General features: G+C 40.1%; 1 protein-coding gene across 1 annotated transcript in view; it reads right to left on the bottom strand.

Annotated features, from left to right (window-relative positions):
* Window positions 1-26,489, bottom strand: part of UST (uronyl 2-sulfotransferase) — a 299,665-nt gene that overhangs the window by 117,159 nt on the left and 156,017 nt on the right. Inside the window, exon 3 of the mRNA XM_047733878.1 lies at window positions 7,624-7,779. Within this exon, the coding sequence (XP_047589834.1) occupies window positions 7,624-7,779 (156 nt within the window). The remainder of the gene's footprint in view (window positions 1-7,623; window positions 7,780-26,489) is intronic.

Raw genomic sequence — 26,489 nt, 5'->3', positions numbered from 1 at the left:
ACCAGACTATAAGGTCCCTAAGGGTCAAGGCTGAGCTCTAAGTATTTCTCCAGAAAACCTAGCCCAGAACATATACCTGATAATGGCTTATGGAGTGAAGACACCCCCTTCAGAAAGATTTCTTTGGAGTCAAGAAATGTTCACTGGAGGATAGAATTCTCCCTCAGTCAATGAAGTTAGCCTCTCTGGGACAGACCTGTCCATTCATCACCCTGGTATGACAACATCTAAGACACAGCAATGCTACACAATCACTTCTCAAGTGGTTTCTGGGCTACACACTCGACCCAGAAGCTCTTTCTTCACATGCTGTCATTCATCCTCAAACATTTCCACAAGTTAAGTATTGTTGTCTACACTTTACAGATTAAGAAACTGAGGCACAGAAAGGCTACGGAGATTTCTTAAGGTCTTACTGATAGGAAAAGGTGGAGTCAGGATTCAAACCCAAGTCAGTCTGACTCCAGAAATCCTGCTCTCTATAGCCAAGCTACAATCTCCTCACCGTCCCCGGTGTTTTTTGATCTGTACATAACCTCTTAAAAATGGGAGGAAGAGGTTGGTTAGCAAAATAACTCCAGAGACTAAAGACGGTTTATGGGGATATAAGTTTTCTACCTTTCATGTGATGTGCTGAAAAATGGAGAGAAAGTTATAGCAGGTGGAAAAGCATTAAAAATAATAAACTATGAAAGCATTAAAATATCAGAAAGAATATATATATATTTTTTAAAGTTTTAGGTGGGAAAACAGTATATTTTATTTAATAGGAAGAGGAGTGAGTTTAAAAATACTGGGGAAAAATGCGTAATGGACTGTATCTAAAGGAAGAAGTTAGCAAAAAGAAAGAAGTAAGCAAAAGTGCATCTGAGAATGAAAATGAATTGAGGTGTTTTTTTTGTTTGTTTGTTTTGTTTTTAAACAAAGGTAAGCTTCAAATAGAATTTATAATGCAGATGATCTGTGAGGAAGGGACTTTTCATCTTTTGTTTTCCATCTAACTGGCTGGGATGGTGGAGCCGAAAACCTTTCCCTACAGTTCTACAAGCACAGCTAGAAAAGACTTTACTCCCAACGTCTTTAGGAAATGTTTGTGAGCCGTAATTGACAAGAGTCCTGACCCCACTGTGGTCTGAATTCTCCCGTCCCTTGTGAGCAACTAGAGCTCCTATAAGTTTGCAAAACATCTTAATGAAAGAAAAGACATGTTTTTTTTTAACACATCAAAGCCAAATACGGAGTAGCTCAGAGGAGAATTCTGTGGCCCTTTAACCTCAGAGACTGGGAGGATGGCTCTAGGCTCTGGTTTCCTTTCCCTCTTCCTTCTGTCTCAGGGGAAGCCTTTCTAGCACTGGGCAGGATGGTCTTTCTACCTTGAGCTCAGGGCAACACATGCCTGCAATGAAGACTGAGTCCACCAGGGGGAGCAATGACACGAACAAGGCAAAGAAGCTGGGACTGAATAGCCTAGAAAACCAATCTCACTGCTACAGGAAGGAATTTTCCCGGCCTTGCTCCTTCTTCCTCATTTTACCTTTTCTTTCTATGACGTTCCATTTCGCGGACTCAGTTTCTGTCTACAGGAATCGAAGATAAGACCTGGTTTGCAGAGATGGGTAAACTCATCCCTCCTGTGACCTGGCGATAGATTGACTGCTAATCTTGTTGGTTTGATTCCAAGGCCCGGCTGGAGCAGCTCTGATGCCTGCGGACACTGTCGCTGCTTCTACAAAGTCAGGAAACTCTGAGGGTCATTCTGAAGAGACTTTTCCAGACAGGTCTCAAGCAAGGGAAACATTCCTGGGACAAATGTGCAAGTTCTTAAGGAGACATGATGTCTTCAAAGGTTGAAAAAGGAATTTTTCTTGCTTAGTGGAGTGTTCACTTTAATAAAATGACAACTTTCTGATAATTAGAGCCTTTCATGCAATGGTTCTTCACTAGAATTGCACATGAAGAGCTCTGGGATCCCCCCCCCCCCGCAAAGATACAAATACCAGGGGTCTACCCTTAAGAGTCTACCCTTAAGAGTCTAACTCAGTACTTTGTCGTAGGACCAGGAAACATGCATCGTGAAAAAGCTCCCAAGAAGATTTTGATGCTTGTCATGATTAAGAGTGACTTAATGGCTTCCTACTACCCACTGAATAAAGTTCTACCTCCTCAACCTAGCGTTCAGAGCTCTCCAGGATTTGACCCCAGTTCCCTTTCAAGTCTTGTTCTCCCCTATTCTTCTTGAACACTTGCTCCTTCCCATGATATGGGGTGGCATAGCCTTCCTAATAATGTCGATGGAAGGCTTAGAAACAAGGTGCACAAACATCTAGTGCGTTCTCTGGGGCTCAATATACAGCATGATTAGTAAGTCCTCAATAAATATTCACCAAAGTGAATGAAGACATCTTAGCAAGACCGGCTCTGGAAAGGAGCAACTGAACATTTGTTAGCAAACAGAGGCCAGATGCCCCTGTTGCAGACACCTGGGAGAGGTCCCCATGGCCTCTAGATTATCTCCAGTTCCAACGTGGTCTCTGCAGGTGAGTTTTCCTTTTTGGAGCTGCCATGCTACGTTGTCACAGTCAGGCAAGGCAAAGGGAAGTTTCCAACAATGGTGAAGCAATTCTGGTTTTGACCTAGAGACAGAAGCAGCTCAGAGTGCAAGGGCACAGGGTGTCTGTCTCTTCCGCCCTTTGAATACTTTTCAAGGTTTGGATCATTTGAATAGTTGTTGAAGACAGTCAAAGCAGATGTGAAGTTTATAGGGAAAGAGGAGACTTTCCTGGCATGATGGGCAGAAGTGACAGAAGAGGCTGGCACAGCATTTTTCAAGCTAGGAGTGGGAGTTCTGTGGGATTCCCATGACAGCCACAAGCTCTCAGGAAGCCTCCCCTGGCCAACTAAGACTGGAAAACTCTAAGGGAAAGCCAGTTCACTGATTGTTAATTTGGGTTTTAACTGAAAGAATTCTTAGTCCTTAAAATGTGAACAATTGGTATAAATCTTCCCAAGGGGGAGCTAGGGGTACCATTCCCTTAAATTTACTTAACGATGGTATTTTCTTCCTTTAAAAAAAAAAAAAGATTTTATTTATTTATCTGACAGAGAGAGACACAGTGAGAGAGGGAACACAAGCCAGGGGAGTGGGAGAGGGAGAAGCTGGCTTCCCGCCAATCAGGGAGCCCAATGCAGGCTTGAGCCCAGAATCCTGGGATCATGACCTGAGCTGAAGGCAGATGCTTAATGACTGAGCCACCCAGGTGTCCCCTGTCCCCCGAGGTATTTTCTTTAAAAATATCTCAGAGGATTAAGATTTTCAGGAACACACTTAAGGAAATGCTGATATGATAGTTTTGACAGGATTCCTAACCCTTTATGACATTTCATTAAAAACAAAAAATACAAAGTTTTCTGGCCTCTACCCCAGAATCTCTAGGAGAAGGGCCATTGCAACTATATGTTTCAAAAGACTCTGCTACAGATTCTGCTCTGCTGCCAGAATGGAAAGTCACTGCATCAGGAGAATGGCTTTGGATTCAAGAAGACCTAGGTTCAAGTCCAAGCAGCACAGATGTTCTATTAGATTATATTTGGAAGGTGACTTAATCTGGGTGCCTTGATTTTCCCATCCATAAAATTAAGACTTGTACCCACTCACTGGTGTATCTTCTGGCCCACAAGAATGACATGAAGTAATAAGGTAAAATAATGAGCCTGCGGTAGGTACCGTTTCCAATCTATGATTCTCAGTAGCTCTGACATAAAAATAGTAAAATTATTTCCTTTCTCGATCTCTTTGGTTCCTGTGCTAACAGTTTTTGCCCCTCTCCCACAACAATGAAATAATTTTGAATCCTTTATGTCCATGATGTGCCTGTGGTGCACTTTGACCTTCACTGCACTCAGAGCCATGATCTGAAATAGCATCAGACCATTAACGAAGATGGTTATGAGTCTTTTGGCGATCACACTCATGTCTTCTGGAAAAACAGTTCCCTAGCTTTCAAATTGTATATCATCGCCATTTTCTGATTTTTTAAGAGATTATCTAAAGCAGCCCAAGACACCAAAATCTGGTTTCAGAGTATACACGAGATGATGTGTTCATGGGCTTGCAACTTATGTCCTGGAAAGGTCTAGCATTTGGCCAGCAGCAGGTGTCTACACTCTTCTGTTGAGGTAAAATTTTAAACATAGAAACTTCAGTGGTCTTTCTGTTTCTATAAGGGCACATGTAATGGGATTTTTATAGGTAATGTAACATTTGGAGTCTTCGGTCTCCCTTTCCTTTTTAATAATCCCTTTAGTGTCTTATTCCATTAAATAGACTTAAACTTCGTATTCTGTGTGTGTGTGTGTGTGTGTGTGTCTAATGACAGCTATCCTCTAGGGAGAAATGTATGCACAAATTTGACTCTGGCCCTGAGAAGTGCCTTTGTGTATGAATGGAATGATATAGATAATTCCAGTCTTATGAGTGGATACTATTCTAAAGTTCATTTGTAAGTCAGTCGTTGGGAACTTGGAACACATTTTCTCATAAAAGAAATGTTCTACATGGTGGAGAGAGACCGGGCCAGCCCACAAGGGCCTGTTTAACTCATGCAGCACCTGAAGTGGGATTGTTATTAGCTGTGGGGAACAGTGTTTCCATAGGAACATGTCATCAGAGCTCCCGACTTAAAGGTTGAGAACCACTGACTGTAAAATGTTAACTCATCTCCAAAATCACATCTTCCTTTTTCCTTTAATAAATTACCAAGCAGAGGAACTATTCTTACTGCAAATTATTTCTTGAATATACTAGGTTAAAATAATATTTTTTTCCTTGCTTGTTTAATGCCCCGTAACTTGAGCACAAGGGATGCCTATAACAGGGGAAAGAGTTCCTTTTAGCATTCTTGAGCTTCTTGTCTCTGCATGTCCCACCAGTCAGCTAGAAGCAGAGACGCAGCTGTCATTTGCTACATTTGCTGTCACAGCCAAAATGTTTGTTTTTTCCTACCTTATCATTGCCTGCAGTTTTTAAGACTTGCCTTATAATTTAATAGGAATCTGGAATCATGAAGTAATGCTATACATTCTAGGTCACACTGACCACAGGAATCAGAAGTGTTTCAACTACACCATACACAGATTATGCTGGAAGTTATATAAATATATCATGGAATCACAGGGCTGGAAAAACCTTAAAAGATTGTCTAGTCTGTTCCCTGGCTTCCAGACAAGCCAATCATTCCAAACAGATGAGAGCTAACCTCTCTTTTAAAGGAGGACGATGACTCTGTTTTTAACCCCTTCTGGATTTAACAATGTATGTACCATTAGTAAATTATTGTTATTTTAAAATCTAACATGCTTCTCTTGACAGTGACAACTGTATTTTACTTGCTCACATTTGCTTCTCATAGGAAACAAAGCAGATGCAAAACCCCAGTTTAAACACCACATTTTGTCCTTTCTCTTCTAGGGCATTCCTGAACATCGCAGTATCTTACACTGTGGTGACCTTCATCCCTTCTCTCTGATTTGTTTGTGCCCTTTCAGCAGTGGACACTAAAATCAACCTGCATTGTCTTATGAGATATCTGAGAAGTGGGCATGCTTTCCACATGTAGGAATACTTAAATATAATCTGACACACAGACCCAACGACCTAGACTCCAAGAAAAAGCAAATTTAATAATTGTAATAAAATTGCAGTAACATAGGCTAATTATTTAGTCACTTTCTTTCCGGTGGTGACAATGGCATAACCAGCCTGATAAGATGAGCTATTCAATGAGCTAAGGAAATGAAAGAGAACCTAATCCTTTTCAAGGTATTCATAAATGGTCCTTAAATGTTACCAAGTGTCATTTTTCTAGAGAGCCTACCACACAACCTGTAAGAGCTGATCTCAAAATTTTTTTTGCTGACTGGAAATGACTGTTCAAACTTGATGCTCAGAGACCCTTTAATGGAAGTTTTCAAAGGAAAGGGATTTTGGACCTCTGCCCTGGGAGACACTGAACATACCGGCTTTATGGCGAGTATGACTAGTTGAGTTACTGTCTTAAGAGAGTCCTACCATCCCCCAAGATAAAATCAGGCTATTGTAAATTGATAACAAGATGCCTTCTGTTTGGGAGGTTTTGAATGCCTCAAAGGTGGGAATTATGTCAGAAAGAAGTGGGCATGGGTAAAAATTTCCATAATTATGGTTTCAATCTCATAGTAAACTATGTGTCTTGTTTATTCCCAAAATTTCTGTACTCATTGGGTAGAGTGATGGTTAATTTTATTATGTCAGCTTGAGTGGCCAAGGGGTGCCCAGATTAAGTAATATTTCTGGGTGTGTCTGTGAGGGTGTTTCCAGATGAAATTAGCCTTTGAATCAGTGGATTTAGTAAAGCAGACCACCCTCCCCAGTGTGAAAGGGCATCATCAATTCCCTTGAAGTCCTGAATAGAAACATATGAAGAGGAAGAATGAATTCTCCCCTCTTTTTTTGCCTCACTGAGTAAACTGGGCTATCACATCTTGTCTTCCCCTGTCCTTGAATTGGGATTTACATCATTGACTCCCTTGGGTCTCAAGCCTTCATATTTGGACTAAGACTGAATGAAACCAATGGCTTTCTTGGGTCTCCAGGTGGTTGATGGCAGATTGTGGGACTTATTGGCCTCCATTATTGCATGAGCTAACTCCTCATAATAACCCCCTTTTTATCTATCTACTGTATCTATCTATCTATCTATCTATCTATCTATCTATCTATCTATCTTCATCCTACTGGTTCTATTTTCTGAAAAACTCAGAGTTATGCTGGTAGCTATCCATTCCAAGTATCTAAGGGGACAAAAGCAACTTGTTAAGACCAATAACAAAACTGACCTTATAAAATGACCGTGAGAGCCTTGGGGCTAATTTTTGGACATGAGCAAGCCACCTCAATGGAGACTGTTTACCCTGCTTTTGTAGAAGCTACAGAGTAAAACCTGTCTTTATAGCCTCCCCGCAGACTACAGCACCCCTAATCTTCCACCAGCATGCCCACTGGTATGACTTGGCCACATCGAGGCAGACTTCTTCCTGGGAAATGGGGTAATTCTTTGGCTTCCACTGAATATGCCAAGTGCTGCTTTGCAAGTTCAAGATCCCCTGAGCTCAACCATAGCAAGAAGCTCATGCTCCTCTATCACTCAGTCAGATTCCTGGCCCAAAGAGAATTTTCTCTTTAATATGACCATAAAGACTTCTGGCAATTGTGGAAAAAAGCAGAAAAAGAAATATGAAAATTGTTTTGTTATTTTTGTTGTCAGGATGTCAGCGTAATTTGTAGCTCAGTGGTGTAATTATTTGAGAATCATGCCTTGCTAATTTCAGCTAAGTAGACAGTGATAAGTGTACACCATCCTTCATCCATCTTAATAGAAGTATCCCTTCAGGGAAACTTCCCATCTAAAGACTTCCTTCAGATCCTTTAACTTAAATTTCCTTCTACACTCTGGCAAAAATACAGTATGACGCTGCAACTCTGGTATTCATTTGTTAGGTGTTTGAAGGATGTCTTATAAGACACCCACTAATTACACAAATGAATTGACACAGAAGTACATTGAATCACGGGCAAAGACAACTTACTTGTTCATTTTTAGTAAGCCTGGTTTTGTTGTGAATGTCTGACGTGACCAAATTGAATCCGTGCTTTTCCGACAAGATTCTCAGAAGCAAGACCACAGTACGACTCCCACACTTGCCTACTCTGTTGTACACCACCTGGCTGGGGAAAGGTAGCACCTGGGAAAGAATGAGAGAGCAAATATGAGATTTTGGTGTTATTCCTTTTGCTCCACAAGTAAGTGAAACCATATCATACTTGACTCTCTCTGCTTGACTTATTTCACTCAGCATAATCTCCTCCAGTCCCGTCCATGTTGATACAAAAGTTGGTTATTCACCCTTTCTGATGGATATTGTATTGTATATATGGACTTTGGGGTGGGGGTTGGGTGAGCCTGGTGATGGGTATTAAGGAGGGCACATATTGCATGGAGCACTGGGTGGTGCATAAACAATGGGTGGTGCATAAACAATGAATTCTGGAACACTGAAAAGAAATAAAATAAAATGAAAAAAAAAAAAGAGACTTTGGGTTAGAGCAACTAGGATTCTTCCCTCAACTTCAGAACAACAAATGTCTAATCAGTCTAAATGAGAAGGGTCCTTGTCAAGTCAATGGGAGAATGGAAGCAATGAACTCATGTTTTACCTTCATAATATAACTTGAGAGTAATCTTGGACTCATTATCTCTCTTTATGTCCTGATACTTAAAACTGGTAAAATTTCAGGTCAACTGTAAGACTAATTAGGAAGCCTCTTTTGTTTTTTCTTAGGAACAAAATATACAAATATGTGCTTTGATGACAATATGCCTTTGCCAGTTATATTATGCTTTATTAGAACTTAATTTATAGAGTGGTCATGAAAAAGCCAGTAACTAAAAATTGAGACATAAATAAAAACTCACAATAAAACTCACCCTTTCGAAATGTACAATTCAGTGGTTTTAATGTATTCACAAAGTTGTGCAACCATCACCTCTATCTAATTGCAGAATGTTTTCATTACCCCTGGAAGAAACCCCATACCCATCAGCACTCACCTTTCATTTCCCTCACTGATTTGTCCCATGAAACCACTTATCTACTTTCTGTCTCTATGGTTTTCACCTATAACAGACTGGACATCTCTTACAAATAAGATCATATGATATGTGACCTTTGTGTCTGGCTTCTTTCAGTTAGCATAATGTGCTCAAAATTCATCCATATTATAGTCTGAATCTGCACTTCATTCCTTTATATGGCCAAATAAGATTACATTGTATAGATATACCATATTTTGTTTATACGTTCATGAGTTGATGGACATTTGGATTGTTTTCACTTTTGGGCTACTATGAATAATATGAATAATGCTGCAATGAACATCCGTGTATAAGTTTTTATGTGGATATATGTTTTTGATTCATCTTGTGTATATCCTAGGAGTGGAACTGCTGGATCATATGGTAATTCTGTTTAATTCTTTGGAGAACTGCCAAATTGTTTTCAATGCAGCTGCACCATTTTATATTTTCACCAGCAATTCATGAAAGTTCCTATTTCTCCACATCCTTGCAAACACTTGCTATTGCCTGTTTTTTTAATAGCCATCCTAATGGATGTGAAGTGGCATCTCATTGTTCTGATTTGCATCCCCCGGATGACTAATGATGTTGAGCACATTTCATATGCTTATTGGACATTTGTATATTTTTTTTGGAGAAATGTCTGTTCAAATCTTTTGCCCATTTTAAGACTGGGTTATTTGTCTCTTTATTATTGAGTTTTAAAAGTGCTATATTTATTCTCGATTTGTGAATATATGATCTGCAAATATTTTTCTCCATTCTACAGGTTTTCTTGACTGTACTTTGAAGTCCAAAAGTGTTTAATTTTGATGAAGTTTAATTTATCTAAGTTTTCTTCAGTGCGCTATGGTTTTGGTATTACAGCTAAGAAATCATTGCCTAACACATGAATGTTTTCTCCTAAGAGTTTTATAGTTTTAGTGGAAACATTTAGGTTTGATTCATTTTGAATTAATTTTGTGTATGATGTTAGCTAGTGATCAAACTTCATTCTTCTGCGTGTGAATAGCCATTTGTCCCAGCACCATTTATTGAAGACTATTCTTTCTCTACTTAATTGCTGGGCACCTGTTGAAAATCCACTAACCATAGATTTATGAGTTTATTTCTGGACTCTCAGTTCTACCCTCTTGATCTATGTGTTTATTCTTATGCCAGTTCCACCCAGTTTTTATTACTCTTGCTGTGTTATAAGTTTTGAAACTGAAAAGGGTGAGTTCCTCCAACTTTGTTCCTTTTCAAGATTTTTTGGCTATACTGGATCCCTTGCATACCATATGAATTTTAGAACTAGCCTGTCAATTTCTGTTAAAAAAAAAAGGCAATTGAAATTTTGATATGGATTGTGTTGAAACTGTAGATCAATCTAGGGTCTACTGCTGTCTTAGTAATATTAAGTTTTCCAACCCATGAACATGGGATGTCTTTCTACTTTTATTTAGTTCTTATTTCATCTGTTTCACAATGTTTTGTAGTTTTCAGTATATAAGCCTCACACTCCTTTTACTCTTTTGATGCTATTTTGAATGGATTTGTTCTCTTAATTTCGTTTTTGGATTGACTGTTCACTGATAGAAACAGTTTACTTTTTTTTTTTTCAGCATAACAGTATACATTGTTTTTGTACCACACCCAGTGCTCCATGAAGTCCGTGCCCTCTCTAATACCCACCACCTGGTTCCCTCAACCTCCCACCCCCCCACCTCTTCAAACCCTTCGGATTGTTTTTCAGAGTCCATAGTCTCTCATTGTTCACCTCCCCTTCCAATTTCCCCCAACTGCCTTCTCCTAACTCCCCATGTCCTCCATGCTATTTGTTATGCTCCACAAATAAGTGAAACCATATGATAATTGACTCTCTCTGCTTGACTTATTTCACTCAGCATCATCTCTTCCAGTCCCGTCCATGTTGCTACAAAAGTTGGGTATTCATCCTTTCTGATGGAGGCATAATACTCCATAGTGTATATGGACCACATCTTCCAGGATCTATAAAAAACTCCTCAAGCTCAACACACACAAAACAGATAATCATATCAAAAAATGGGCAGAAGATATGAACAGACACTTCTCCAATGAAGACATACAAACAGTTTACTTTTGTATATAGATCCTGTGTTCTCAGTCTTGCTGAATTCATTTATTAGCTCGAATAGCTTTTTTGTGTGGATTCTTTAGGATTTTCTATATACAAGATTGTGTCATCTGCAGAGATAATTTTACTTCCTCCTTCCCAGTATGGATGCCCTTTTTTTTCTTTTTCTTTTTGAATTATCTAGTTTATAATGATTTTGATAGACTAAGAAGCCATTATGAAAAGCCACTGATTAAATATTTATATCCCCAATAAAGATAATATTTCCATCTTGAATGCTCAACATTGAGTAACAATTGACAAAAGATCTTCAGAAGTCCTTCATTCAGAACATACCCTATAACAAAAGGCCATAAAAAGGCCCAAAGCTATAGTACAATATGAACATAAATATCCTAACTTGCCTACTGTATATAATATGAATTTTGCTATTGTAATTACAGGTTTACTTACTTTCTGAAATATTTTATATGCAAAGTATCATTTCATGAATTTGGAACCTGCCATTAAAGAGTAAATTTGGCTACTTGCCATTGGAGTAAAACATAATATCTGTATCACTCACTTAGCAATTATAACATGTACCATTTTGATATAATTTCTCCAGTATATATATTTTTTTAATGAGCAAAACCTTGTTATTGTGGTGGTGGTGGTTGTTTTAGGACCAGTCAATATCTTTTATTGTGTGTCATACTGCTTAGAACATGCCATATACATATATGTAGGGCCTCAACAAACATTGGTTGACTTCAATGAGGGATTTAATGTGCTGTTTAACACAACTCACACAATGATTCTGTTAAAGTGTGAGACCAGGAGAATCTTCAAATACAGCTGACCTTTCTAACCAAATGATAATAAAAGGCATCAGGGTAGAAAGATAATCATTATACTAGGTCATTTTGCTTATAGTTTTGTCAGTGAGTGCCCAAAGAGTGTGCTCACTGGCAACAATGGCAGAAGTTCAGATATTCAGATAATTCATATATGGTCTTCCTCATGAGGTCATGATCGAGGGAGGTTGCAATATAATAGGATATTAACAGTGTTTGTAAGTTGGACTTCCCATAATAACCAGGTTGGAGTGACAGAGCTACCAATATAAACACAAATTTTCATTTCTCTGAAGAAATAAACGTCCTAAGAGTTGGGACGAATGCATCTTCCCTGTCTTCTAACACAGCCTAGTAGAGCAAGGGAGAGCTGTTTGTTATATATGAACTGCTGACTAAGAAGTAGTGAGTTATCACATTCCCAAGTGCTTTACCCCAAGAGTACAGACGTATCTTAGAAGATTTACGTGAAGTACTGAGGCACTTATAGTTACAAACCTTCAGTGAAAACTTTAATGTCTCCTGAAATTTCTGAGTCATTAACACAAGAGCAGGCTTCCCATCTATTTCCTTTTGATAATAACTAAAGATATTATCTATCTTTTGGTTATTTGTTAGTTAAAAAAAAATGCTCATGGGATGCCTGGGTGGCTCATTCAGTTAAGCGTCTGCCGTTAGCTCCGGTCACGATCTCAGGGTCCTGGAATTGAACCCCAAGTTGGGCTCCCTGCTTAGCAGGAGTCTGGTTCCTTCTCTCCTTCCAACCCAATCCCCGGCTCATGCACTCTCTCAAATGAATAAGTTTAGAAAAAAAATCTTTTAAAAAAATGTTCATTCCAATTCTTTCATTAGTCTTGTGGGAGCTTACCAAATAAGTTATAAATATTTGTTATTTAAGAGGAACACTTTTGTCATGACAAGAAAAAAATGTTTTCACTACGTATGGTTACATATTTAACTATACCTACTGTGGTGATCATTTTGCAATGTACGTAGATATCAAATCATTATGCTGTATACCTGGAACTAATATAATGTTACATGTCAGTCAGACCTTAGTTAAAAAAAAAAAACTTACATAAAAACAAAAATCCCTGCATTATTCCCACAGCTGTATCTACAATAACATTTGAAAAGAAAAGAGAGCCTAAAATCCCCACTGTGACTCTATTTTTACCATTTCTTTAAACACCAATACACAGCTACAGGGTAGGAAAACAGCTAAAAATGTGTTTTTGGATGAAGCTGGAATCAGTCTGGTGATTTTTAAAGACACAACATACACCATCACAAACATAAACCTTTCTCAAAGTTAGGATGGGGTTTTTAAATCATTTTCTAAAAGAACCTATGTAATGCTCTGGAAACTGGCAAATTTAAGCAGGCGAAATCAATGTGTTGATGTTGGATAAGGTGATAAAATTAGCAACAGCAACAAGTTGATTTATCTCCGCTTTGGTAGAGCTATAGATCGGCTCCTGAAGGTCTGCTTTAAAAATCATTGCCAGTTTTTATTTGAAGTGTTCTTTCTGGAAAAGAAGGGGGAAAAGGAACTGATTTTTATGAAAGGCTGACCCTGACCCTGTCCTAGGCTCTGTGCCATGTAAACGCTTTTAATCCTTGTTAACGACACTGAGTCGATAGTGTGTCTTCATTCTAGCTGGGCATTTCTCTGGGAGGTTAAATTACCAAATAATTTAAGTATCACTAATTGCACCTAAGTAACTCCCCGGTGTGCCCCCCTCTTCTCCATAGATGATAGACTCACAGAACAACAGAGTTTGAGTCTAGAGCAATTATGAATAATCCACCCACTCCAATCCCCTCCTCACCCCAGCACTACTGCTCTCTGTCACCCTCACGCCCAGCCCGATTGTGTTTAGCTTGGCTCGAGTTTCCTCTTATGCTGTGTTTTCATCCTCTCAACTACTCTGTGAGGGAGATATCATGACTATTTTTAGATGAGCAAACCAAGGCTCAGAGAGATCAATTGGCATTCTCAAGATCGAAAAGTGGCACATAACAACTAAAACCCAGCTCGTGGCTCTCCTGACCCCTAAGAAGACACTCTAATATAACATCAAATGGTGAAAATAATTTTTAGTATGACTTCTGTGAGAGAGACTATTTCCTCTTTTATATCTTGCATGTGTCCAGCTCCATTAAATGCTATTTTGTCAACGGTCAGTCATCACAACCAGTGTCACTGGCCATTACTCACCCATTACCCAAGTCTCTGCAATGCTCAGATGGAACAGACAGGAGTTGAGTGGGCTCTCATTCTCCTTCCAGAAGACATGTTTTAGAAGCTAATGCAATTCCCAGAATGTCAAAGCAGCTAATGGGTGAAGAGGAGAAAAAAAAATCCAGTTTCCCCTTTGCTCCTTCCCCCAGTCTACTGTAGGCAATCACAGAGCCTTGGATACTGTGAACCACTTCCACCAGGAAAGGGAAAACCAGAAAGCAATAAGTCATAGTAAAACATATATGAAATCCTAAATACACTTGAAATGTCTATCAAGACAAGCAAATGCTTTCAGATGATAAGTTTGATGACTTTCAAACGACTCTTAAGGTCAACCTCAATAGCCCAGTCCCTTTTTCAACAGATATTTGACAATTGTCAGGAGAAAAACCATATCCCAACTGGAATCACATACAAATTTTGAACATTTACTCTTTCTTTGGATGCCCTATAAAGAAGTACACACTGAAAGTCCTCATCCTCCCCCACTCCCCAAATGATTCTTCATTCTTGGCAACTATGGTTATATGAATGTTATGTCTGTGGTTTCTATTTTATGGCCAATTTGTAAAAGTGAAGGGAGCTCCAAAATAGTTCACTCTATGAATTATATATTTTTATGTTGCCTGCCTTGTAAGTTCTGCAAATGCCACAAATCCCCAGGGACTGACAGGCTTGTGTGGAGCCAAATAAACAGACGTCTTTCCAAAATCCTGAGCACAACAGTAACTACCACCAGATGACGTCCACGGTTGCAACTGCTTGTCCCTGGTTTGCAACGAGAAGGGGGATAAAGAAGACTTTCTAGGTAAAAAGCAAGCTTGGGCTGGACCAACATTTTCACTGCCTATGATCACAGGACTCTCTGGGGAGTGGTCTTGTTAGAAGAATTAATGTCAATCCCACTTATTTTTAAGCCTTTGCAAAATGACATTTAATATGGTATGTTATAAGCTGCGGTTCCCAAATGGCTGTATATTTGAATTACCTGTGCAACTTTAAAGCTACAGATTTCTGGGCCCCACTTTAAGACTAACTGAAACAGAAAGTCTAGGATGAGGGTCAGAAATCCAGCTCTAACATGCTTCCCAGGAGCCTTGGCTACCACTAAGGGGCCAAGGTTGGGGGGAGGGTTGCCTACATAAATGCTGGAGGCGAGTTGGGGAAAAGCGTGTCCTGTCTTCCTTGGGTCTCCCTGGAGTGCTGATGGCCTCCAACCCGAGTTAAAAGTCATGATTAGCCTGACAAATACTCTCACTCCACAGTAATGCCTACTCATCCGGGCTGGTTAGAGAACAGGTGTGCTGGCTAATGGGAATGCATAGTAACCTACTGAAATTTATACTAAACATCGTCAAAGCATTAGACTTAATGGTTCTAATGTTATGCTGAAGATGAAACGGCTTTCTTTGAGGAACAAAACTGCACCATGGGATTTCAACAGCCCCTTTCTCCCATGGCTGCTCATACTAATGTGGGCACACTCAGGGACATAGCTGCTCCCCACTGTCCTTATGACTTTGAGCAGCAGTTCAGATCCACCTGGTGAGTCCTCATTTTAAAGTTTCCCAGGACACTGTGGTGCTAGGAGTCAGCCATGTCACACCTTCCTCATCCATAAAAGTAGAGGGTTGAGTTAGAAGCCAATAAATGATCCTCTCTTTTTTTTTTTTTTTAAGATTTTTATTTATTTATTTATTTGACAGAGAGAGATCACAAGTAGACAAAGAGGCAGGCAGAGAGAGAGAGAGAGAGAGATAGAGAGAGGGAAGCAGTCTCCCTGTCGAGCAGAGAGCCCGATGTGGAACTCGATCCCGGACCCGGAGATCATGACCTGAGCCAAAGGCAGCGGCTTAACCCACTGAGCCACCCAGGCGCCCTGATCCTCTCTTTTTAAACTATTATTCATTTTAACCTATATTGCTGTTAAGATATAACCTGGAAATGCCTTAAAAATTAAAACTAGATTTTAGTATTTTTTCTTGCCGGGTATATTCATAAAAGAAATAGAAAAAAAAAAGTTCCAGTAATTTGTGCTGAACTTTTGGAATGTGGCTCTCTTTTGGAACCTTTGACATTTCTGTCCATGTCCCACTCTTGTTTTGGCTGGTCATGTAATAAATCTTCTTTGATGTTCTTCTTATGCTTCTCTTCCTCCCCACAGTGTTAATCACTTCCAGCTCTCTGTTTAAAACCATCACCAAACACCACAGCCTACGTAGAGCTTCAACCTTTCAGTTGAACTTGATAGAACTTGTTGCTGACTTTTGCCCATCAAGCCATGCTAGGTCCTCTGACAAATGCATCTCCGTTTGGTAAGCACCATCAACTCTACAGATACCTGGGCTGATTCCCTCCATTCTAGAGGAGGAAATACATAGGACTCAATTAAGAACTTAGGGCACCTGGGTGACATGGTTGGTTAAGCATCCAATTCTTGTTTTCAGCTCAGTCATGATCTTAGGGTCCCAGGATGGAGCCCCATGTTGGGCACCATGCATAGCAGGCAGTCTGCCTGAGGCTTCTCTCTCTCCTTCTACCCATCCTCCCCCCAAGTAAATAAATAAATAAATAAATCTTTAAAAATCCTCTATGTTCCCTCACTGCCAAACCTCTTGAATAGAAAGTTCTTTCTATCCAATACTCAAAAATGGTAACCCTGTGTCTTCTAATTAATTCATAACCTATCTTCTCCCAGAAGGCTTGCCAAGTATGAACCTTATGCTTTCTCCTTTCTCCCTGCTCCCTCTTAAAGTAGTCTCATGTCTAATGCTATCTACAGAAAGATGAATAACTACAAAGCAGTATAAGCCCATCTATTTTATTCCTGTAATAGATAAGATATTTTATGTGCATAGTGGGTATTTAATAAATATGTGTCTATTACTTAGATAGACTGGATAAAAATACTATTAAATGTTGTAATAGAACATATTGGTCATTATTAAGGATGCTCTTTTGGTTGTCTTGTTTCCTAAAACTATAAGATATATCTATCAACTTTTCTCAACACTCCTATTCTGGAACACTCTTACTTGCCATATTACAAAAGAAAAAGTTTGGTGATAGAGAAAAAGTTCCCTGGATTGAAAGTCATAAAACTTTGACTTTCCCTTCAGTCAAACTAGTTGAATGACCTTGAGCAAGTGACCTTGAACAACTTCTCTGGGCCAACATTTCTGCAAGTGCAAATTGGGGATGTTGAACCCAATGATTTCAAGTTCCCTCCCCCTTCACGTCCCATGATGTTAAGGCATGACTGCACAATACTTACAGATGTTCGTTCGGGGATTTATTTGGAAGGAATCTTACACTTCTAAATATTCATCCCATTCTGATCTATCTAATGTCCTTATCTCCATTATATACATCATTATGTTATTTGCGGGAATGTAATACCTTTTTACTATAACAGGATCCTCATACAAAGAAGCAATTTTCACAAGGAGCCAGAAGCAATTTTTGGATGTGATGATTAAACCATTAAAGTTAGAACTCTGAAGTATTCTTCAGGAAAAAATGAGTCCTAGCTTGATTAAAACCTCAAATTTCAGATGACCTTGGGTGATCGCTATCAATGCCATGGACAAGAAGATGAATACTTTCAAATTTCAAACTGACAAATGAAAAAAAATATTAAGAAAAGACAGATTCACTTTTTAATTCTGCAACCTTCTCGATGCTTCTTTGTCTGGCCAGTATACGAATCACAGGCAAGAAGAAGCCCATAATCTGGGTGTCTCATTACTCTAGAATGTTACAGTTTCTTATGTTCAAACCTCAGTGTGGTCTATAGAAAACTGAGTCCATGGAATACTCAGATGTTTGACAGAAAAGAGGAATGATGTCCACATGCCGCATATATGAATCATGAACAGAATGTGGGGGATGGATAAGCTTTACAGGCTAAACCATCCTGAAAGGAATATTTCAAAGTGGGCTTAGTCTTGCTTCTACATGCGCATGGTAGGTCAACTGATTGTGTGCTCAGAACCTCTTTCCACTCTTCTAAGGGCCGTTGAAACCCTCTTGATGGCTTTTACAATCAAAATCAAATGGAGAAACCCAGTATGGGTTTGGCACTCCTATTGAACCCTCCTCGTCCTATGTATATACCTTGAGTGTTTTTTTGAGCTCAAAGACACTGTAAGTGATATTGCTGTAGTAAATCTAAGCCAATTCCAGCCATTTCCAGCACTTTCTTATATGCTATGTATTCTGTGATCTACAAGTTCCTTATTAAACAGAACTCAGAAAGTGAGCTACAGATTTACTGGAAAGAACAAAGAAGGAGTGGGTCCTCAAATTAGTTCCATTTTTAGTATTAACTGATTCAATTAACTTTTAGGTTAAGTTTTAGACCAGGATATGGAGTTATGATGATGCCTTTGGGTAGATAATCTTTCCACCAGACTCACATACTCAGTTTTTAATTCTCCATTCAGATCTAAAACACATTTTGTCTTAATCACATTTTCTCCAAATAAGACACGCATAGACATTTTAGACTTTTAAGATTTAAGATTTAAGAGTCTAAAGTTAAGTTTTATTTCTTTTTTGGGAAGATTTTATTGATTTATTTATCAGAGAGAGAGAGAGCAGGCGCAAGCAGGGGGAGTAGGGGGCAGAGGGAGAAGCCGGCTCCCCACTGAGCAAGCTGCCTGATGTGGAACTTGATCCCAGCACCCCAGGATTATGACCTGAGCTGAAGGTAGATGCTTAACCAACTAAGCCACCCAGGAGTCCTACTTCATTTCTTCATATGTGTTCTTTTTGCCCTCCTTTTTAAAATAAGAATTTATACTCTGAGCCCAATCTAAAAACTAATTTTTTATAATGTAATAGAGGAGAAGTGTAGACTATTGATTGTAAGTTTCATAAGCTATAGTGGGGATTGCTGGCGTGGACCAATTAGTCAACTGGTGGTGGGGGAGAAGAGTCAGTTACTCTCATTACGAATGTCACAAGAGAAAACTGCCCTCACTGTAAATAGTATAAAAGCCGGGGGAACAGCCCTGCGTGGCTGTCAATACCCCTACTCTCTCATCTAAGCACTGTGTAAAGGTTTTAAAGACCAAAGGCTTAGATTCACTGCTCGTTGTGAACCACATCATTATTTTCCATGTAAAATGTCTGAATCAAATTTTAGTTTGAGTGTGAATTTATAGCAAGAAACTTATTCTTGGATTCAAATGATCATTGTTTAAATTCCTTGGCTGAGTTTAAGGTTTTTATAACATAGCCCACAATTTAAAATAGTGTGGCAGATTGGTACAGTAACCGTCCCAAATTAGTTCTCCTTCACTCTATCCATCCAAAGTGTAACCTCCTTCCACATGGACCTTGAGCCTGGCCACACAATCTGCTTTGGTCAATGAGATGTTACGAAGCAGATGCAGGCAGAGGCTTTTAAAAGAGTTTGCGGGGCACCTGGGTGGCTCAGTGGGTTAAAGCCTCTGCCTTCGGTTTAGGTCTTGATCCCAGAGTCCTGGGATCGAGCCCCACATCGGGCTCTCTGCTCAGCAGGGAGCCTGCTTCCTCCTCTCTCTCTCTCTGCCTGCCTCTCTGCCTACCTGTGATCTCTGTTTGTCAAATAAATAAATAAAGTCTAAAAAAAATTCTTTAAAAAGAGCTTTCACACTGGGTCTGGACCCTGCTTGCCTCTGGGAGACTTTCCTCTACAATATGAACTTAGGAAAGCCTTCAGGCGCATAAGAGACCCTCTGGAATATCGAAAATTCTGTGACTGGACTCAACAGATAATTCCTGAGCTCCTTACAGAATGCCCGTCATTTGATTAGTGGAGAGAAATGAACAGATTATTGCACTGATTTGATTGTCTGCCTCTGACTAGACTCTAAATTCCATGACTGTAAGGGCACATCTGCTTTTCCTTACCATTGCAGCTTCAGTACCCAGCTCAATAAATAGCTATAAAATGAATGAATACAACAAAGGCTATGACAAGTACCCTACCCCGTGTGAACTCACAGTCTAACAAAGGAACCAAACACTGGCCTGCTGGTTCTCAGACACTGTGGAAGTGCATACAGTAATAGGAGAAGAGGAAGAAGGGGTGATGAACTTGGCCTCGAAGGCTCAGGGGAAGTTTCACGGAGAACATGACCTTTGAGCTGGGCCTTGGTATTCTCCAGAAACTGGGCAACCTCAAATCAGCCATTCTCCTTTTGCCAAAGTACACCTACCCGATTCTTGTTGGTTGGAATTAATGAGGAAATTTCTAGCCCTCCATGCTTGACTTGGCTATGCTGAGTTGGCTTCTTGGCATTTTTCATATTCTTGAGAGGTGTGAGTGTGTGTGTGTGTGTGTGTGTATGTGTGTGTGTTGCACATGTGTAATGCAAAGAAAATGCATCATGTTAAGTTCATCAGTTCTCTGGGCTAGTGTTACCTCATGCCCACCAGGCATAGAGAGATAGTCCAGGAAGACTGATGACCTGCAGCTCTCAGAATGACTGACTTAAACGTGGCTAAAGAATTTCCGTGGTTGCTTCATGTAATATCTCCCTACATCAGTGAGGGTGCTCTTGTTTGCAGGTAAGAGAAAACCCAATCCAATGCAAACAATAAGGAAAACATAGTCTCCTACAAATAAAGAAAAGAAAAGATATTCTCTTTCAAAATAGAAATTGTTAGTTATGGAGATCTTAGGACCCATTCCACATCTTTGTTCCATCCTGCTCTGCCATTGTAGTATGTCATTATTGTGCTCAGACTAGCATTCCTCATGTTTCATAATAGCTGCTGCAATTCCAGCCATTACATGCAGAATGACACAGTCCATGGGGAGAAGAGACTATCCTTCTTGGATGTTTCCTTTAAGAACTGAAAATCTTACCTAAAAGGGCATGAGAAAATTTCCACTCACATTTCCTTGGCTAGGTCCAAGCCAGCAGCCCTCTCTCAACGAACCATTAGCAAACCAAATGAGACCGCCTTTATCACCTTAAATCACTTAGGAGTTATCTTTGAGTTGAGGATGGGATTAAACTTTCCCATTCTATACAATTTAAGCAAGTTAACAGATTTTCTGCTAAGGAGGAGGGACTGTGGGGAAATGGATGTGGGGTAAGCAAGGAATAGGGTCCATTATGGAAAAGTATTCAAAGGACCTACTGTTTCTTGATTCTTCAAAAATCCATTCTTGAAAACCCCATTCCTCAGCTACAGAACGGGGAATAGGATGATATACACAGAGAACATTGCTAAACAACAAAGACCTACTGGCTGGTTGTGTCCCATAAAAGTTCCTCCAAGCCCTTGGCATAGATTTGCTGATAGCTGGAGAAGGGGACAAATCCCCTTCTACATCAAACAACATCACCCTGCACACACTGAAATGAGATGAAGAATTAGCAACAAGGTGAACTTGAACTGTAAGATTAACTCCACAAAAGAATCTGGAATTCATAAGGTATTTTTAGCTGGAGATGGTAATAAGACATTTAAATTGCTCTCAGATGAAGAAATGTCATACTGCCTACACGTTGGAGGCTTTTCACAAGTACATCTTTTTCCTAAATGGATTAATTTTGAATAAGTGTGGCATGTAGGGGCGACTGGGTGGCTCAGTCCACTGGGTGTCTGCCTTCAGCTGAGGTCATGATCTCTGGGTCCTAGGATCCAGCTTGTCGGGCTCCCTGCTCAGCGGGGAGCCTGCTTGTCCCTCGGCCCCTCACCCCTCTCATGCACTTGCTTGTGCTCTCTCTCAAATAGACAATTTTTTAAAAATCTTTTTTAAAAAGTGTGGCAAGTAATACAGACCCAATCCACCAGCATACAGGGAAGTACGTAGGCTGGTTTTTATTTGTTTTCATTTGTGACTAGGTGCTGGGTAAACAGATTTTTCAGAAATTCCCACCAAGATAGATGATGTATCCCACTTCCTCTAGGGAACCACGATCACATTCAGGCTATCGCACACTGCTAAATGGAAGAGATCACTATTTCCAAAAATATTTTCAAAGAACTGACATCAATACCTGCCATCAGGATTTTATTATAATAAACAGAAACAGTAACATAAAGAGGGACAAAGGAAGACCATTCCCAGAGCAATAACTGCTTCATCTTTTAGAGAGCCCCCACTGGACATAAAACTTCTGATTTTCCCCATAAGTGTAAAGGAGTTGAACTGAATGAAGATTGAGAAAATCCTTGTTAGCGGAGTTCATGGTGAGATAGATACATGTGGTAAAACAAAGAAACCTGAAGTTTGAAATGAGAGGAAGAGCAACAGGTTGTTAAGTGTCTACTGCTGATTCTCAGACTAGAGCTGTTCTGAAGGGAGCCCTGGGGAAAAATCCAGTCCTTGCCAACAAGATGACCATCCTCCTAGGCCAGAGTGTCAGGTTAGGCCAGAAGACCAACTTACACCAGGGGCTCATCACCCACCCAAACCTGCACTCCAGGCTCCCACCAGGGACTACATCCTCAAACAGAAAGCCACTGAGCTCTACCAAAAGCCTGGCTAAAGGTCATGATACATAAGGAAGATCGTTAGAGGGACACAGAATCCATCCATTTCTCTGTAAACTCTGGGTTTTACTCTTGGACCGAGTTGGGCTATCACAAAGCTGTCTATTGGAGCAAAATTTCTTGGCCCCATCAAGAGCTGCCTTGACTGAGTGACGTGTTCATGACCTTGGTGGTCATTAAGTGATACCATAAGATACAGCATCACACAATCCAGATCTGTGTTGGTGATGAAGTAATTGACCATTCTGTCTCCTAACTTCCTAATTTTTTTTTTTTCTCTTTGCAGGGCTTATTTGTTGGTACCTTACATGTAATTATCCCAATTTGTAAAACAACCTAGTACTGTGAATACAAGTATTCCCATATAAAAGATGAAAAACTGGGAATTAGGCAAATTAAATCATTTGTCCAAGGTCAATTGTAGAGCTGGTGTTCAAGCCCAAATGAGTGCTCTTTATCCACTACACCACCTGGAAAACTAGTATATTTCTGCTTTGTGGAAAACGAGGAGTGTGTAACTGTTTATGGCCCTATTTTTCCTCTTGGCTACCAGGAAATTGAGGGTAAAAGCTGTTCAAGTACAGCAGTTTTTTGAACTTAGGGTTTCTTTTTTTTTTTTTTTAAAGATTTTATTTATTTATTTGACAGAGATCACAAGTAGATGGAGAGGCAGGCAGAGAGAGAGAGAGGGAAGCAGGCTTCTTGCTGAGCAGAGAGCCCGATGTGGGACTCGATCCCAGGACCCTGAGATCATGACCTGAGCCGAAGGCAGCGGCTTAACCCACTGAGCCACCCAGGCGCCCTGAACTTAGGGTTTCTGTATATTACAGCTTCTATTTGAATTTATGTTTACCATGGTTCTGATATGTTTTCATTTATATTTTACCATTTTATTTTATATTTCCTATAAATGGTCCAATTATTTGCTCATTTGAATAATGAGCTAAGTATTTAATAATTTCACCAATAAACAAAGAAAATGCTTTCCTGTTATTCTCTGGCCTGTGAAAATATCAGTTTAAAATTTATCTTTTTTTTTTTTTTTTTTTTTGCCTATGGCGTATCCACAGCTTCGTGGTAGGCCAGTTGCAAGCTTGACTCAGTTTCGAGTTGTTATTATAATTAACAACACTTATAATCTTTCCTCCTTCACCTGGTAGTAGTATCTGCATTGCCTTTTAGAGAATCACCCCCTTCCCTGCTCCGTCCTTCAGATATTCGGAGCGGTGCCCTCAACCCAGCCTCTTGCAAGGATGTTCCAACTGGGTACAGTCAACCAGCACATCCTATCCACTGGACATGACAACTGGTTCACAGACGGGCACCTGAACTTAGGCGTCCACTGAGACTCCATCTCAGGAATTTGTAGGCCTATTGAAAGTCAAGTCCTTTTTTCTACTATCATTACTGAGTAAGATGCCTGAAGGCAACCAATTAACCACCGAAAGAGAGGACCTACCTAAGAGTGAGTTAGGCTGCCCAAGAACTGGGAGGTAAGAATAGACCAGAGCGGATGGGACCGATGGAGTCCCTGGATCCAGCCATACTGACTGAAAGGCTTTAGTTATGTGGGTACATACATTACCTCTCCCCTAAATAGAGCCCCACCGGTGTGTATGTACACAAATACACAAGCACACACAAACACACACGAAGACACACACACTTTTGTATTTGTTTAAGCAGTCTCATTTGGGCTTTTATCATTCACAACAAGGAGACCTAATATTTTGAAAAGCTAGTGAAAGTCTGCGTTAAAGCCAGCTTCTTCTTCGAAGCCTCGTCTAACACTTCTGGGTTGCACTGAGGCCCATTCTCTCTGAAAGTCAAATAGAATCTATACCTAGTAACTCATTCCTTAGTTAGGCACGTGATGGTTAATATCATTCTTTCATTGGTCTTGGGACAAGGATGCCAACCGGATGCACGCACTAGCTTGTAAGGCTCTGGGAAGGCTAAAACCTCAGAGTTCTGCTATGACTTTCCCCCTCCCTCCTTGCCTCTGTCCCTTCTTCCCTCTGGCTCTCCCTCCACCTCCTCTCTCCCTTCTCTTTCTGTTTCCTTTTTGTCACAGTACGTGGTTTTTGGCCCAGTACATAACAGGGGTGCAATAATGATTGATTGATTAACCAGTTATTTTGTCTGCACTAAATGTGGATATTTTATTTGGAAAGTAAACATATGCCATTTTTGTACTGTTGGCTGCTTTCTTTTATTCCCACAGTCTTCTCATATTTAATATGGAAAACCAGCATTTTTCAAACCTATTACCAACTACATAAAATATTTTGAAATGATGACCATCTCTGTGGCAGATTCTGCTTGTTGCCTACCTAGTATCTATTCTTCCTCTCATCCTAATGGAATCATGGTTTCACTCTTGATAAAAATAAACCCAACTGAAAATATTCCTCCACTTAGACTCATCTGAAATCGGAGGTGACCGAGTGATCAAATTCTGGCCATTTAACAAATAAATGAGATATAAAGGGACATTGCTGAAATGGCCTTTTAAGAAAACTTCTAACAATGAGCGGACTCATCTGGCATCCTTTGTCAAACTTGTACATTCCATTCCTTTCTCCTTCCTGGAACACAGGCGCAATGCCTAGAGATGCAGCAGCCATCTTGCGACAGTTAGGAAACAAATATTAGGATCATTGTACAAGCTAAACTCTACATGGTAATGAGGTTTTTCTGTAGAAAAAGAAATGAGATAGATCCCTGATGGCATCACTGTGCCATTATACCAGATCTGGGCTGCTTCTTGCAGGACATAAATAAGCCTTCTCGCCTATTTAGGCCAGTGTAGTTAGGTTTTGTGCTGCTTTCCACCAGATGCATTTTTAACTGAGGCTGACACTTCCCCTTTTAGTTTCTGATAATTTTGTTAGTTTTTAAACATGGCCACACGTATTATTATCCTCTGAGCAAATCAAGAGCACTTGCGGGAAAAGTGCTCCAGTCTCAAACCATTCCTTTCGGTCCTGCTGTGTACTGACACTGCGTAGCAGCACCACTGGCTTAAAAATTCTATGTCGATGATCAAAATATGTCACTGGGAAGCTCCGTGCTTTCTCTCTTCAAGCGCTTTAACTTTAAAATTCCTTCCTTTGACAAGGTGCTCTCTTTTCTTGGGTAGTTTATAAAATATTTATGGTTGGAAGTCAAAGGTAGCCGGATAAAGAGATGCATCTGTCATAAACACCATCTGTGCTAGCAGCCCGTCAAGTGTAACTCACCACACGGCTTTAATCTACTCGGTTATGGCAAAGACTCCCGGCAGTAGATGGGCCGTTGCCTTAAAACACCACAGAACACACTAATTTGCTCAGAAATACAGCTGAAGAGTCCTCCAGCCTCTATGACCCCGCCCCCAGCTTCAGCGCAAAAGCCTTACATCTGTCCTTTGCATACTTCGCACCTTGAAAATTACATGGTCAATAAACAACTCTTGATCTAATTCTGTGAGTTGCTCTTTTTTTTAAAATATTTTATTTATTTTTTCGACAGAGAGAGATCACAATTAGGCAGAGAGGCAGGCAGAGAGAGGGAGGAAGCAGGCTCCCTGCCAAGGAGAGAGCCCGATATGGGGCTCAATCTCAGGACCCTGGGATCATGACCTGAGCCGAAGGCAGAGGCTTTAATCCTCTGAGCCACCCAGGGGCCCCTGTGAGTTGCTCTTAAGGCCAAACTATGTTCTCTAATCCGTCAAGGGGCATGATCTTATCTGGGGTAACCGCATTCAAGAGTGGAAATGCAATTTTATTTTTCAGGAATTTACAAACAATCCCTTTGAAGCTTCAGAGGAGTAATACTTGGTAAACTTTGACATAAATTGTTTAAAACTGTGACTTGGAAATCTTTCTCTACTCTTTCTCCTGGTCTATATACTTGCAAAACCTACACGTTGGGAACCTTTGGAGAAAACCTGCCATAAACTGCAATATTTTCCTCCCTCCCTCCCTCTCCCCTTCCCTCCTTCTCTTCCTTCTTCCCTCCCTCCCTCCCTTTCTCCCTTCCTTCTTTCCTTCCTTCCTCCCTTCCTTCCTTCCTTCTTTCCTTCCTTCCTTCCTTCCTCCCTTCCTTCCTTATCTTTCATAGAAAGTTAACAAATCATTCTGAGTTGCAAATCCTTC

This window comes from Lutra lutra, chromosome 6, assembly GCF_902655055.1.
Source record: "Lutra lutra chromosome 6, mLutLut1.2, whole genome shotgun sequence".
NCBI lineage: Eukaryota > Metazoa > Chordata > Mammalia > Carnivora > Mustelidae > Lutra > Lutra lutra.
The sequence above is the reverse complement of the archived record's forward strand: the minus strand, read 5'-3'. Positions and strand labels throughout refer to the sequence as shown.